Consider the following 16,437-nt stretch of genomic DNA (forward strand, 5'->3'; position numbering starts at 1 on the left):
CTAGATGCATCACATCTACGGTTCCCCTCTATTAGCTCTCCCTGTTACATCCTCAGATAAAACCAAAATCGAGCAAATTTGTGAAACATAATTCACCTTCCATAAAACCATGTTGACTGGGTTTAATTATGTTCACCTAAATGGTTAGCTATTTTCTTTTTAATTATTGATACAGGCATCTTGTCAAGAATAGCTGTTAAACTACCTGACACGTAGATCCCTCCCATCTGCCTTTCACATTTATGGAACAAGACACTGGCTGTTTTCTGATCTTCTGGCACCTTCCTGGAGTTTAGTAAACTTTGAAAATTTTCAGTCAATTGATCCATTATCTCTGCAAACACACACTACCATTGGCCATACATGATGTGTGGACAAATCTGCCCACAGGCACGTTACACAGACTAGCCTTGGTTAAGCACGTATTATTGAGTAGCTGCATGCTGCAGTCTGGAACCAGGTGCCTTGCACGTTGCCTGGCCAGTCTCTCTGGTCTGGAATGGCCACAACAACCCTCTCGCCACTGGAACCACTCCCTTAGGTCAACCCATCTCTCTCCTTCTTTAAGATATTTTTCAAAACCTGTTACTGTGGTCAAGTTATTTGGTGACCATCCAACATTCTTTATTACATAGTACAGTACAGCACTGGACAACAGTACCCACAATGTTGTGCCAATCTTAATGTAAATTTATACTAAATATCCTCCTCCTGACCCTCTGTATGTCTGTCTAAAAGCCTCTTCAACTCCACCAAACTGCCTGCTTCCACTACTATTCCTGGTAACCCATTCCAGGCACCTACCACACATTACAAAAACCTTGCCCCTCAGATCACCTTTTAACATTCACCATTCCACCGCCCACCCCCCGACATTAAAGCATTAGGTCTTTGGTATACTCATCCTGGGGAAAAGATTCTGAATATCTACCCCATCTGCACCCCTCATAATTAAAAAAAAAACTCTATCAGGTCTCCCCTCAGACTCCAGTGCTCCAGGGAGAACAACCCAAGTTTGCCTAGCCTTTACTTAAAGCTCATACCTTTATAATCCAGGCAGCATCCTGGTAAATCTCTGCAATACCCTCTCCACATCCTTCCTTTAATGGGTCGGCCAGAAGTACGGCAATATTCTAGCCGTGGTCTGACTTAAGTTTTATATACAGGTGTGTTCCCCCCCCCTTTACAAAGGTAGAGCGTCCCTATGAAACCTTGCTTAAACTGAAATGGCATCAAGCGAAGAACCATTAACTTATATGGGAAAAATTTTCATAAAAGCGAAAATTTTCTTTGTAATGCGAAAACATGTTACTAATGTAGGTCATTTGTAAAAGTGAAGTGGCGTAAAGCAAACCTTCGTAAAGCAGGGAACACCTGTAGCTGCAGCCTTACTATAAGACTCAAAAGCCCTACTAAGTATGCCCCATACCTTTCTTTACCATCTTATCCACTTGCGTAGCCAATTCCAGTGCATAATGGACTACCACCTGTACCTCAGTGCTATCAAGGGGCCTACAATTATCTGTATATTTTCTCCTTTCATTTGATTCCCAAAGTGCAACTCCTCACACTTGTCTGTTGTATTAAAGTTTCAATGCGGTTCACATTATTTGGTATTGATCCAGGGAAGCACCCGAGGACAGTTCACTGCTACATTAAAGCAATTGTTGTTTTCAAAATTCATAGAGCATAAAAAATTACAGCACAATACAGGCCCTTCAACCCATGATGTCGTGCCGACTTTTTAACCAACTTTAAGACCAATCTAACTCTGTCTTCCCACATGGTCCTTCAGTTTTCGATTATCCATGTGTCTATCTAAGAGTTTTTTAACTAGCCCTCATGTATTTGCCTCTACCACCACCCCCGGTAGTACATTCCATGCACCCACCACTTCCTGTGTAAAAAAAAAATTATCTCTGACATCCCTGCAATACATTCCTCCAATTACCTTAAAATAATGCCCCCTCATATGAGCCATTTCCACCCTGGAAAAAAAGTCACTGGCTTTCCACTCTATCTATGCCTCATTATCTTATACACTTCTATAGAGTCACCTCATCCTCCTTTGCTCGAGAGAGACAAGCCCAAGCTCGCTCCACCTATCCTCTAATCCAGGCAACATTCTTGTAAACACAAAGTACACTGCAGACGCTGTGGTCAAATCAACACGTACAAACAAGCTTTCCTCTGATTGATTTTTCATCTGCACCTTCCCCCTCTCCCCATCCTCTTTATAGGGCCTCTGCCCCCTCCTTCTTCAGTCCTGACGAAGGGTCCCGGCCCGAAACATTGACTGCGCATTTCAACGGATGCTGCCCGACCTGCTGAGTTCATCCAGCTTGTTTGTAAGCATTCTTGTAAACCTCCTCTGCACGCTCTCTAATGCTTCCATATCCTTCTTATAATGAGGTGACCAGAACGGAACACAATACTGTACTCCAAGTGTGGTCTGACCAGGGTTTTACGGAGCTGCATCATTACCTTGCAGCTCTTGAACTCAATCCCCAATTAATGAAGGCCGACACACCATACGCCTTTTTAACCAATATGTGCAGCACCATCTATGGTCCATATTGCTATAAATCCTACCATTAACCCTGATTTCTGCCTTCAAATTGGACCTTCCAAAGTGAATGACTTCACAGTTTTCCAAGTTGCACTTACTTCAGCTTGTAATGGCCTTTGTCCTTGTAAGGCACAAGATCCAGTGTTGTCACTTCCCAGGTTTTCTTTATTCCTTCCAGAGCCTGTTGGGAGACACAACCACTGAGAATCACTTTAATACATGGTTAGAGTTTGTCAGTAACAATCAGCTGTTACTGCCTTGCTGGACGTCTATGTGCTGAGTACAGCTGCCAGTCATTTTATTTCAGTAGCCCAGTTGACACTCTCCTCTCTCAAGAGTCCTGATTGAAGGTAGCATGCTGTCTTTGTTCATCAGGTTTGTCAACCAAGGGACAGTGTGTGATAGGAGTGAAAGCCCCTTTAGGCTTGCCACTTACAAGTTTTACTTTGATGGAGTTTAACACCAAATCATCCAAGTCCTGTGATTAGCAACCCTCTCCCTTCCCCATCACCATTGCCATCTGAGAGATCAACATACAAGATGCAGGACAAACTCAGCAGGTCAGGCAGCATCTGTGGAAGGAAATGCACAATCGATGTTTTGGTTCGAGTCCCTTCATTGAACCGAACAGCAGAAGAGAGACAGCCAGTACTAAATGGTGAAGGGGATTGGTGGAGCAAGTGTTGGTGGGGGATGGGTAGATCAAGGAGGGCTGACAGACAGATGGAGGATAGGTGAGTGGGAATAGCAACAGTGGCTGTGAGGTGATGGGAGGACTGACAAAGGGCTGCAAGGTGGTTAGATCTGATGGGAAAGGTTGGAGGAGAGTGGAACCAAATAAAGGAAGTGGAGAAGGTATATGGGAACACTAAGGGGAGCTTCTTGGAGATACAGGCACCACAGACACACAAAGTGCTGGAACAGGTCAGGCAACGTCTATGGTGAGGAATACGCAGTTGATGTTTCTTTTTCAGGACAGAAAAGGATAGGAGCATAAGTCAGTACAAGAGTTATAAGGAGTGGGGGGAGTACAAACTGGCAGGGTGTAGCCTCATGAAGTCCTGATGAAGGGTCTTGGCCCGGTGTCAACTATTTATCCCTTTCATAGATGCTGTCTGACCTTCTGAGTTCCTCCAACATTTCGTGTGTGTTGCTTTGGATTTACAGCATTTTCAGAATTTCTTGTATTTAACTTCAGTTTGGCAGTCTAACTGGGTGAAGTGGAGGTATGCGGTCCCTACCATTTCAATGGAGAGCTCCTTGCTGGCTGCTGCCGAGATACTGCTGATTACATCTGCATACTGCTCTAAGCCCAGATCGATGATACGCTCCAGCGTGAAGTCATCACTGGTGTGGTCAAACACTTTCTGCACGTCGTCCTTGATGTTGTTCCAGTGCCTGGAAGCCAGTAACAGGGTAGAAACAAAAATCGATTACCATTTTAACCTGATTTCAATGACACAGGAGAGTCATCCTTTCATAAGCCTCCAAGTATGTGTTTGGTATGGTGGGCTGTTATGGATATTTAATGGATATGCTTAGGATGACAGGTGGGTCGATTAGGGGAGGAGATGCTTAGGATTAGTGTGTGTGTGTGTGTGTGTACGCGTGCGTGTGTGCGTGCGTGCGTGCGTGTGCGTGTGTGTGCGCGCGCGTGTAGGGTGTTGGATGATGAATTAGGGTTAGGGGTGTTGTGGAATGTACCCATGTATGTGGGGTCAGAAGGGATGTGTGTATGGGGGAAGATGCCTGGGAGCACAATTTTGTTGTATAGCTATGTGCAGGATAATGGGGTGCCACTCCAGGTGGTTTGTGCTGGTGGAGTTACCCAAGGCCTGGGGGTAAGTATATGGAAGGGTATGTGTGCTGCCTGGCCTGTTTGGGGAGAGAATGACCACAAACCCTTTGTGAATGTATAGTGATAGGTGCTAGATACAGAGAAGCATATGATATATTTCACTTTTCAATGTGCATGTGATAAGTAAATCTGAACTTTTCATTTTTTTCATTATGAAATGCTCAGAACAGATTGTGAGAGGTGAAGTGGTGGGATGACCAGTTACAACTGTACTGAACACAATATCACAGAATTGTTACAGCACGAGTCCATCAAGTCTATGCTAGCTCCCCACCCAAACCAAGAAATCCATTCCTGAGAAGAAAAAATAATCCTGATACAAGAACAGAATAGGAGGAGTGAGTCACCAGGATTCTTGAACCTCAGATCCCCTATAACCTTCAGTTCCATTACCTCTCAAAAAATTCTCCCTCCACCTTAAGTATTTCCATCAATCTTGAATCCACAACTCTAGGGCACAAATTCTAGAGATTCATCACCCTTTGTACCTCCATTTTAAAGAATTTATCATGTAACCATGTTTCCTCATTCGAGACTCTCCCACTATTGCATAGGACGATGTTGAGGCCTTATCTGAACCATTGTGTGCAGATTTGCTCACTACCTACAGGAAAGATATCAATAAGATTGAAAGAGTACAGAGGAAATTTACAAGGATGTTGCTTGGGCTTGAGGACCTAAGCTACAGGAAATGGTTAAATAGGTTAGAAACTTTATTCCCCGGAGCATAGGAGAATGAGAGGAGATTTGATAGAGGTATACAAAATTATGAGGGGTATAGATAGGGTAAATACAATTAGGCTTTTTCCACTGAGGTTGGGTAAGACTACAACTAGAGATCAGAAATTGAGAATGATCTGTAAAACATTTAAGGGGAACCTGAGGGGGACCTTCTTCACTCAGAGGGTGATGTGAGCGTGAAATGAGTTGCCAGTGGAAGTGGTGAATGTGGGTTCAATTTCAACATTTAAGAGAAGTTTGGTAAGTACATGGATAGGAGGGGTATGGAGGGCTATGGTAGAGGTGTAAGTCAATGGAACTAGGAAGAATAATATTTCAGTTTCTGAGCTGTAGTGCTCTATGACTCTTCTCCCCAGTTTCCTCTACACTCCATGTCCCAGCTATGAGTCTGATAGAGGTAAAAGCCCACAGCTGAATGCCAACGTCAGAAGATCCAACTGTATTGACAAAATAGCTGTCCCAGGGAAAAGTGAAGGATTAAGAATAGGAAAGAACTGCAGAGAGGATTGCAAATGTACCTGTCACGCATGGCTGGGTTCTTCAGGTCAGTAATCAGGGGCATTGTTTTCTTAAACTGCTGGACCTTGTTCTTTGATGTAGCTATGACATCCCAGTTCCTATCCTAGAGTGGAACAAAATCAGGTGATTAATCCAGCTGGAGACATGAGAGATTGTAGATGTGGAAATCTGGAGCAACAAGCAACCTGCTGGAGGAACTCTGAGGTCAAACAGCATCTGTAGGAGAACAGGGATAATTGATGTCACGGGTTGAAACCCTGCGCAAGCATTTTAATTAATCCCATTGGTTCTGAAAGGGGAAATTTACTACTACCTTACTGGTCGGCCCCAATGGTTTTTCTTTGCAAGAGTTCTCATGTTCAAAATGGTCACTTATAGAACAGCTATCCTTTACGCTCTCTCAGTATTGGCAGGGAAAGCCCTCTATCTCTGACACAGAGCTGGGCAGAAGAACAGATCGTGGTAAAGATCTTCCCCATTCATACAAGCCTGCAAACGCTGTTCACACCCCAAATAGCCTATGTTGGTGGGAATACTGGGAGGTGAGATGAGGTTTGAGATGTGACGACATGTTAAGAAAGCCAAGCAAATGGAAGAGGCAGTAGTAAACAAAGCAGCTTTCCATTAGACTGCATCCCATATTTCTGCTGCAAAAAACTCTCCAAATAACATAAGCAGGACTGTATCAGTTCCAAGTGGTTTCTCACTGCCACCTTTTCAAGTTCAAGTAGGTATGAGAAATAAACAATGGCCTCACCTGGTGCACTCAAATCATGTTTTTTTTAAAAGAAGAGTCACTTGTGAATCAGCCACTCATCCCTCCCCATTGATCTCCCTCCTGGCACTTACCCCTACACGAGGGGCAAGTGCTACACCTGCTCCTTTATTCCCTCATCACTACTCAGAGCCCTAAACATTCCTTCCAGGCTAGGCAAGTCTGTCAAAGACATCTACTGTATCCGGTGCAGCCTTCTCCACATCAGTGAGATCCAATGTAGATTGGAGGACTGCTTCATCGAGCACCACCACAACAAAAAGGTAAGATCTCCTGGTGGCCACCCATTCCCATTCTGACATATTAGTCCTTGGCCTCCTGCACTTCCAAGATGAGGCTAAAACTCAGGTTGCAGAAGCAACACCTCATTCTCCATCTGGGAACATTTAACGTGGCATGAATCTTGATTTCTCTAACTGCTGGTGATTTTTACCCCTCTTTCTCCATTCCTCATTCTGGTTTCTCTCTATCCCCTCCCTTCTCACCTGCCATCACCTCCCTCTGGATTCCCCCCTTCTCATGGTCCACTTTCCTACAGATTCCTCCTTCTTAAACCTCTCTTCCACCTATCCCCTCTCAGCTTCTTACATCACCTAGTCTCACGCACCTATCACCTACCAGCTTATACTCCTTCAGCTCCCCTCACTTCTTCTTCTGGCTTCTGCGCCTTTCTGATGAAGGGCCTTGGCCCAAAGCTTCAACTACTTTTTCCACTCCATAGATTCTGCCTGACTGCTGAGTTCCTCCAGCATTTTGTGTGTGTTAATGAGGTGGTATGTATGTTCTGAATGAGATGCATGATATTCAAGTGAAATACCTTGAGTATCTGACTAAGCTTGTGGAGCTTCCTGTAGTAGCCATTCGCAGTGTTCTCCATAACCTGAGTCATCAATGAGCTGAACTTCTCCCCCTTCCACTCCACCCAAGATTCTTCCCACTCCTTGGTAACCTCCCATGCCTGCTGGAGGTAATCCAAGTCCTGGAGACAAAGCAGAAGTGGAGTGACATATATAATATGGACAGGAACATTTTCCAGTGCATTATTACATACAGTTCTGGTCAACCTACTGTAGGAAGGATGTTGAGGTTGTGGAGAGGATGCAGAAGTAGTTTACAAAGATGCTGCATGATTTAGAGGGCATGTGCTATCATGAGAGGCTGGACAAACCTGGGTTGTTCCCTTTGGAGTGGTGGAGGCAGAGGAGAGATCTGATGACGGTTTATAAGATTATGAGAGGCATAGATTAGACGAAGTATCTTTTTCCCAGGATAGAAATGTCTAATACCAGAGGGCATGCATTGAAGGTGAGAGGGGGTAGTTCAAAGGGGATGTGAGGGGTATGTTTTTAACCCAGAGCATAGCGGATGGTGGTAGAGGGAAATATATTAGAGGCTTTTAAGAGATGTTTAGATAGACATGAGACACAGAGGGTGAGAGAACACAAGAGAGGGCACACGCCGGAGACTGGCACAATCCAGATGCTGGGGTCAGAACGGATTCCTTCTGGACATTAGATTCAACGACCGACACTTGCTTACTCTCTCCAGAGCCTGGAGCTCCTTGGACAAAGGCTGATCGATCTTGAAGACATTGAGGCCATTGTGAATTTCAATCTCTTCAACTTTCAGGGCGTTCAGGTTACTGCGCAGTTCGGCTATGAGGCCCAGTGCAGCCTCAGTGCTCAGTACACTGCTGAAGGGACCTAGAGAGAGTAGAGAGCAGCCGGTCAGTCTGCAGTCTCAGCTGGCCACTTGCTGGCAGTGCAATGGGAAGGGAGGAGGCAGTGAGGAGCAGCAGAATCCACAGGAGCTTTCAGTCATTGTAGTTTGATTAATAGGACCCCTGACCACTGTATCCAACTTTCCTTCACTCCCTATAGCAGGATCTGTGAGGCTCATCACCATAAGACGTAGAAGTAGAATTAAGCCATCCATCCCATCAAACCTGTTCTGTCATTCCATCATGGCTGATTTATTTTCCCTCTCAACCCCATTCTCCTGCCTTCTCCCTGGATGTGGCAGCTTGCTGTGCATCCAGTTAACTGGTCACACTGCCTGCAATACAATCTCCACGTACATTCAGTGGCCACTTTATAAGGTATCTAATAAAGTGGCCACTGATCGTATGGTATCGTCTACTACTGCTGTGGCCTATCATCTTCAAGGTTTGATGTGTTGTGCATTTAAAGATGTTTTTCTGCACACCACTGTTGTAACATGTGGTTATATGAGTTACAATTGCCTTCCTGGCAGCTTGAACCATTCCAGGCCATTCCCCTCTAAGCTCTCTCATTAACAAGGCATTTTTGCCCACAAAACTGCTGCTCACTGGGTGTTTTTTTTTGTTTTTCACACCATTCTCTGTAAACTCTAGAAACTGTCATATGTAAAAATCACCAGTTTCTCAGATGCTCTAACTATCCTGTCTGGCATCAACAACCTATCCATTGTCAAAGTCACTTAGATTACATTTCTTCCCCATTCCAATGTTTGGTTTGAACAGCAACTGAACCTCTTATGAATTGAGTTGCTGCCACATGATTGGCTGATATTTGCATTTACAAGCAAGTGTACAGATGTACTCAGTAAAGTGGCCACTAAGTGTATACCCTTAGTCATTAGGTGTTTGCAATGTCCCATCACTCAACTTCTACCTCTTACTCAATGTCAGCAAGACCAGGGAGCTAATTATTGAGGGGAAAATAGAGGTCCGTGAGCTAGTCCTCATTAGAAGATCAGAGGTGGAAGGGATCAGCAACTTTAAATTCCTCAGTGTTATCATTTTGAAGGATCTATCCTGGGCCCAGCACGCAAGTGCAATTAGGAAGAAAGCACTCTACTTCCTTAAGAGTTTGCTAAGATTTGACATAACATCTAAAACTCTGAGAAACATCTATAGATGAGTGGTGGAGAGTATACTGACTCGTTGCATCACCGCCTGGTATGGATATTCCAATGCCCTTGAACGAAAATCCTATAAAAAGTAGTGGATACGGCCCAGTCTATTATGGGTAAAGCCCTCCCCACCACTGAGCACATCTACATGGAATGTTGTCACAGGAAAGCAGATCCATCATTCAGGAGCCCCACCACCCATGCCATGCTCTCTTCTCACTGTTGCCATCAAGAGCCTCAGAACTCATAGCTCTAGGTTCAGGAACAGTTCTTACCCCTCACCATCAGGTTCTTGAACTAAAGCGGATAACTTTACTCAATTTCTCTAGACCCATCACTGAAATGTTCCCACAGCCTGTAGACTGATTTTCAAGGACTCCTAATTTCATGTTCTCAATATTTATTGCTTGCTTGCTTGTTTGTTTGTTATATCTTTTTTTTGTGTTTGCACATTTTATTGTCTTTTGCTCCTATTTTGGTACACCCTTTCACTGATTCTAATGTAGTTATTATTCTATTGGGGATTTATTGAGTATGCCCACAAGAAAATGAATCTTAGGGCTGTATATGGCAACATATGCACTTTGACAATAAATTTACTTTGAACTCCAAAAGGGTCTTTAGAAATGCATTTGATTTGTTAGGAAGATGGCTGCTGTGCTTTAAGTTAGAGAGGCAGGTATTGCAGGCTTCTGCGCAGGAGAGCCCTCTCTGGGTCTGCTGTGGTTGAGTGCTGCCTACCCCTCATGGAGAAATCTTCAATTGCTAACTGGGTTTTCCGTTTCATCTCCTCCGCAGAGTGGATGAGACCTGCCCTGAACTTTTCCTTGTGTTTCTTCAACATGCTCTCACTGTCAATCAGCGTCTGCTGGAAATTCATCCATTCACCATTCAGGGACTCCAGTCGGTAACGGACCTTTGGGAGAAGAACAAGAGAGGGTGAGAAAATGGAAAAGTGTGGGGGACTTTATCAATGGGCTACTGCTGACAACACAAGTGAGCACTTACATTTTCATCAATCTGGAACTCGTACTTGTCCAAGATGCTGAACTGCTCATGGATGGGTGGGATGCGTGCCTCCATCTTTGGGAGCTCCCTCTGAAGCATCTCTAGTAGCTGGATACCAGATGTCAGCTCTTCTAGGTTTTCTGGAACATGGGTGACTCTGAGATTGGAAGTGGAAGTAAGTCAGAGGAGAGAGGGTGTGTTAGCATTGAACTTGATCTTTATCACACCATCAATAATTTCATTCCCATGACATAGTTATGGAATATAAGACCATAAAACATATGAGCAGAATTAGTCCATTCAGGCCATCAAGTCTGTTCTGCCTATCTATCATGGCTGATTTATTTTTCCTCTCAATCCCATTCTCTTGCCTTCTCCCTGTAATCTTTGATGTCTTCACTAATTAAGAATTTATCAACCTCTATCTTAAATATACCCAATGACTTATCCTCCTTAGCCATCTGTGGCAATGATTTCCACAGACTCACCACCCTCTGGCTAAAGAAATTCCTCCTCATCTCTGTTCTAAGGGGACAGCCTTCTGTTCTAAGGCTGGTCCCTCTAGCACTAGACTCCCACACTGGAGGAAACATCCTCTCCGTGTCCACTCTGTCTGGGCATTTTAATATACAGTGGGCTTCACTGAGATTCCAAACCACCCTCCCCCGACACACATACTTTCTTCTAAACTCCAGCAAGTACAGACCCAGAACCATCAAATACTCCTTGTACATTAAAGCTTTCATTTCCAGAATCATTGTCATAAGCCTCCTCTGGATCCTCTCTTGCTTAAGTATGAAACCCAAAGTTGGAGTGGCACAGTAGTATAGTGGTTAGTGTAACACTATTACAATGCTGTCTGCAAGCATGTACATTCTCCAGTGACTGGATCGGATTCCTCTAGGCGATCCAGTTCTCCTCGCACCTTCCAAAGACATACAGGTTAGTAGGTTAATTGGTCATAGGGAAGTAATTGTACAGCATGGGCTTTGTTGGGCCAGAAAAGCCTGTTACCGTGCTGTATCTCTAAATAAATAAAATATATCTCCTCACAATACTCCGTCTGGTCATATACTCCAACGTTGCCTATAGAAACTGCTTGTAAACATGGGTGATCACATCCTTCTGCCTCCCCTCTTTCAGCAATCTCATACAACGAAGACCGGTACAGCATGGTACATGTCCTTCATCCCACGATGTTATGCCATCCTTAAAAGCTACTCTGAGATCAATCTAACCCTTCTCTACTTCATAACCCTCATTTTTTTCTTCCATTTATGTGTCTATCCAAAAATCTTGTAAATGTCCCTAATGTATATGCCTCTACCATCACCTCTGCCAGTCCCCCTATATTTCCTCCACTCACCTTAAAAGTATGTCCTCTAGTATCAGCTATTCCCACTCTAAGAAAAAGGCTTTGGCTTCCACTCTATCTATGCCTCTTATCTTATATACCTCCATCAAGTCAGCTCTCATCCTCCTTCAATTCAAAGAGATAAGTTCTAGCTTGCTCATCCAATCCTCATAAAGACACACTCCAATCCAGGCAGCATCTTGATAAATCTTTGTATCCTCTCCAAAGCTTCCAAATCCTTTCTATAATGAGGTAACTGGAACTGAACACAATTCTCCTAGAGTGGTTTAACCAAGGTTTTATAGAGCAGCAACATTACCTTATGGCTCTTGAACTCAATTCCTTTACGAATAAAGGTCAACACACCATATGCCTTTTTAACCACCCTATTACTTGTAACGGGGGTTTTTTTCTTTTTCTTTGTTACTGTGTATGTAATCAAAATGGCGTCTTTGTTTTGTTAAAAGTAGGAATGCTGGCGCCTGTGTTAATAGTAGGAATGCTAGCGTCTTTGTTATGATAAGTGCTGGAAGCTTGTTTGGGATTGTAAACTGATTGTTGGCGGGGATTTTGGGGAGTCGGCGCGATGGAGTGAGAGAGAGAGGACGGGGTGCTGGAAGCTGGGCGACGGTCCCCGGCCCAAGGTTTTCGGTGATGAGAGGAGACGGAAACAGAGGAGTGTGGAGCATCTGGTCGACCACCGTGGGGGTCCCAGGAGGCGGGTCGAGGAAGTCGGAGGGGATCAAATGCCAAAATACTTCAGTAATTGAGCTCCAACGGTTGTGCACGAAGTGGTTTGAACTTTGATAAGTTTGGCGCCTTTTCTTTTTTTTCTCTTATTCATATATACTGTATCGTTAGTAATCGCTTAGTTATAGTAATCTTTATAAATTGTACTCCTTTAATCGCATAAGGTGTACTGTCTGTTTTTTGGGCGAGGCGGGGACATCACACAGCATCCACACCAGCTGATTACCCAGTTTGGCGGGGCCGAAGGCTGCTCCCCCTAGACTAGAACGAGTTTGAGCGATGCCTGAGGCGACCCAGGGGTTACATACTTATGTGGCAACTGTAAGGTTCTATGGGCATGCACCCCAAAATCCCTCTCTTCCTCCACACTGCTGGCAATCTTTTACAAGTATCATGGAATCAAATGACTGATAGTAAATTTGATGTTTGCCAGGAGAGATAACTCCCAGTAACCACTGAACCTTGAAATTGATGGAGTCTAATATAAAGTCAACACTTCATACCTATGTTTCTATTGTGCTCTCTATCTTAGACCCAATCAATAGCACAGCTGGGAGAGTCAGATATCAAATAAAGATTTAATAATTGTCCCTCAGGTCGTGTTCAGCCCTTCAAAAACTAATTATTCTCGGAAACCACAGTGTGCAGCCCAGGGAGATTAGCAGTCTATTGACCTTTGCTCAAGACGCACGTCTTATGCAAAGAAGCTGGCCATTCTGTCCATCCTGTTTATGCACATTCAAGTTTAGAGCAAGAGAGAATGGCCAGTGCTCCTGGCTGCTAAGGAATGAGTGATCACAGTCCTGCCTTAGGAGTTACAAAGGCCCCTAATTCAGTGTGTTGATGAGTTGTAAAGGCAATGGAGGGAAAGACATCTCTTACCAGTAACTGAAAGAGAGCCAGCACAATTTTAGGAAGATACTACAACCTGGTACAGTAGCACAGTGGTTACAGCGTCAGTGACCCAGGTTCGATTCCTGCTGCTATCTGTAAGGAGTTTGCACAATCTCCTCATTACCATGCCGGATTCCCCTTGGTGCTCCGGTTTCCTCACACATTCCAAATGTGTACTTGTAAGGGTTAGTGATTTGTGGGCATGCTATGTTGGTTGCTGATGCAAACAGTTCATTTCACTCTATGTTTTGCTATGGATAACACCAGGGAGCATAATTTTAAAGTGAATGATGGGAAATATATGGAGGAATTAATTTTTTTTGTTACATAGAGGATGGTGGGTGTGTGGAATGCCCTACCAGAGTGGTGGTAGAGACAGATACATCAAGGGTATTTAAGAAACTCTTAGACAGGCACATAGATGATGAAAAATGGAGGTCAATGCAGGAGGGAAGGGTTTGATTAGGGGTTCCTAACCTGGGTTCCACAGACCACACCCCCCCCCGGTTAATGTTAAGGGTCCATGGCATAAAAAAGGTTCGGAACCGTTGGGTTAGATTGATCTTAGAGGGCTTCTACTGCGCCCTTGTATTCCATGTTCTATGTTCTATGCAACCAATAGAGCTGATCAACTGCAGACAGGGCTATGATACAGGTCTAGAGCAGAGTGATCACTCACTTTTTTCTGTTCTCTTCCAGGAACCCGAGTAAATCCATCAGCACGTTGCTTGCCATCTCACTCAGTAGGGTGGTGAACTTGTTCTGCCACTCACTGCAGTGCTGGACGAGGGAGAACTTGAGTGGAGAACAGTCCAGGAGCACAAACTGAATCTGTACGACTGTCTCTTCCTTCTGCACATTGTTGGCCACCTCTGTGTATCTGCAAACAAAGAGCAGAGTTGCAGAGGGATGATGTGTGCAACATTGGTGACAACTGAGATACAGACAGAAAGACAGAGATACTTTATTGATCCCGAGGGAAATTGGGTTTCATTACAGCTGCACCAAGAATAGTGAAGAAATATAGCAATATAAAACCATAAATAATTAAATAATAATAAGTTAATCATGCCAAGTGGAAATAAGTCCAGGACCAGCCTATTGGCTCAGGGTGTCTGACACTCCGAGGGAGGAGTTGTAAAGTTTGATGGCCACAGGTAGGAATGACTTCCTATGACGCTCAGTGTTACATCTCAGTGGAATGAGTCTCTGGCTGAACGTACTCCTGTGCGTAACCAGTACATTATGGAGTGGATGGGAGTCATTGTCCAAGATGGCATGCAACTTGGACAGCATCCTCTTTTCAGACACCACCGTCAGAGAGTCCAGTTCCACCCCCACAACATCACTGGCCTTACGAATGAGTTTGTTGATTCTGTTGGTGTCTGCTACCCTCAGCCTGCTGCCCCAGCACACAACAACAAACATGATAGCACTGGCCACAACAAACTCATAGAACATCCTCATCCAAAGAGGAATAACCAAGTGCCACAGTTCAGTGAGCAGGAGGGTGAGTGATGTCATTCTGATTGAAGCCAGAGGATTGGTGAGTTGCTTGCTAGGGCTCTCCACTTGGGTTCCATTCATCACCCCAAGTCCTAACTCATTAAGTGATGCACTCACAGATGCTGGAGGAACTCAGCAGGTCAGGAAACATCTATGGATAGGAATAAACAGTCCACATTTCAGGCCAAGATGCTTCACCAGGAGAGTGATAAGCCTTCCTCCCCAGTCCTGATGAAGGGTCTCAGCCTGAAACGTTGACCATTTATTCTTCTCCATAGATGCTGCCTGGTTAGCTGAGTTCTTCCAGCATTTTGTGTGCGCTTCTCTGGATTTCTAACATCTGCAGAATCTCTTGTGCTTACCATTAAATAATGTTTTTCTCACTGACAATAGGCAAGCCATAGCATGGTCAGTCTATGAAAAATCCTATTAATTTGCTCCTTCACATCCTTCAGCAATGATCTATAGCCCCTTATTACTGATTGGGCAACTTCTGTAAAGCCTTTACATTGCTATTTCAGACCCCTACAAGGTTTACCCATCCAAGGAAGGAGCTGAAGTTCCTGACACTTTTCTTCAGAAGTGGAAGTTTTGCACTTTGGATGGACAAACTAGAGTAGGACTTACACAGTGAACAGTACAGTCCTGAGGAATGCAGTAGAACAGAGGGGCATGGGGATACAGATCCATAATTCCTTCAAAGTAGCAACACAGGCAGATAGGTTCATATAGAGAGCTCTCGGCACATTGGCCTTCAGAAATCAAAGTATTGAGTACAAGAGTTGAAATGTTATGTTGAAGTTGTATAAAACTTGGTAAGGCTAAATTTAGAGTATTGTGTGCAGCTCTGGTCACCTACCCACAGGAAAGATATGTAAAACTTGAAAGAGTGCAGGGAATTTCCATAGATATTGCTGGGGCTTGAGGATCTGAGTTATAGGAAAAGGCTGGATAAGTTAGAACTTTATTCCCTGGAGCACAGGAGAATATGGTATGTTTGCCTACACTAGTCAGGAGATTGAGTTCAAAAGCCACAAAGTAACGTCAGGTTTAATATCACCGGCATATGTTGTGAAGTGTATTGTCTTTGCAGCAGCAGTATATTGCAATACATAACAATACATAATAATAGGAAAAATGTGAATTACAGTAAGCATACAGTGCTTATAAAAGTATTCACCCCCTTGGAAATTTTCATGTTTTATTGTTTCACACCGAATCACAGTGGATTTAATTTGGTTTTGTTGACACTGTTCAAAAAAAGAAAAAACTCTTTCATGTCAAAGTGAAAACAGAGCTCGACAAACTGGTCTAAATTTATTACAGTTATTAAACACAAAATAATTGATTGCATAAGTATTCACCTCCTTCAAGTTAGTACTTAGTAGATGCAACTTTGGTAGCAATTACAGCCTGAGTCTGTGTGGATAGGTCTCAATCAGCTTTACACATCTGGACACTGCAATTTTTTCCCCATTCTTCTTTACAAAATTGCTCAAGCTCTGTCAGATTGTATAGAGATTGTGAGTGAACAGCCCTTTTCAAGTCCAGCCACAAATTCTCAATTG

General features: G+C 43.9%; 1 protein-coding gene across 1 annotated transcript in view; it reads right to left on the reverse strand.

Moving 5' to 3' along the window:
• dnah2 (dynein, axonemal, heavy chain 2) overlaps positions 1-16,437 on the reverse strand; it is a 497,351-nt gene that overhangs the window by 286,043 nt on the left and 194,871 nt on the right. Inside the window, exons 21-28 of the mRNA XM_073049044.1 lie at positions 14,043-14,243; positions 10,366-10,522; positions 10,099-10,273; positions 8,002-8,165; positions 7,280-7,441; positions 5,687-5,790; positions 3,811-3,967; positions 2,668-2,750 (exon numbers count right to left, since the gene is read on the reverse strand). Of these exons, the coding sequence (XP_072905145.1) occupies positions 2,668-2,750; positions 3,811-3,967; positions 5,687-5,790; positions 7,280-7,441; positions 8,002-8,165; positions 10,099-10,273; positions 10,366-10,522; positions 14,043-14,243 (1,203 nt within the window). The remainder of the gene's footprint in view (positions 1-2,667; positions 2,751-3,810; positions 3,968-5,686; positions 5,791-7,279; positions 7,442-8,001; positions 8,166-10,098; positions 10,274-10,365; positions 10,523-14,042; positions 14,244-16,437) is intronic.

Source organism: Hemitrygon akajei, chromosome 6, assembly GCF_048418815.1.
Source record: "Hemitrygon akajei chromosome 6, sHemAka1.3, whole genome shotgun sequence".
Lineage (NCBI taxonomy): Eukaryota > Metazoa > Chordata > Chondrichthyes > Myliobatiformes > Dasyatidae > Hemitrygon > Hemitrygon akajei.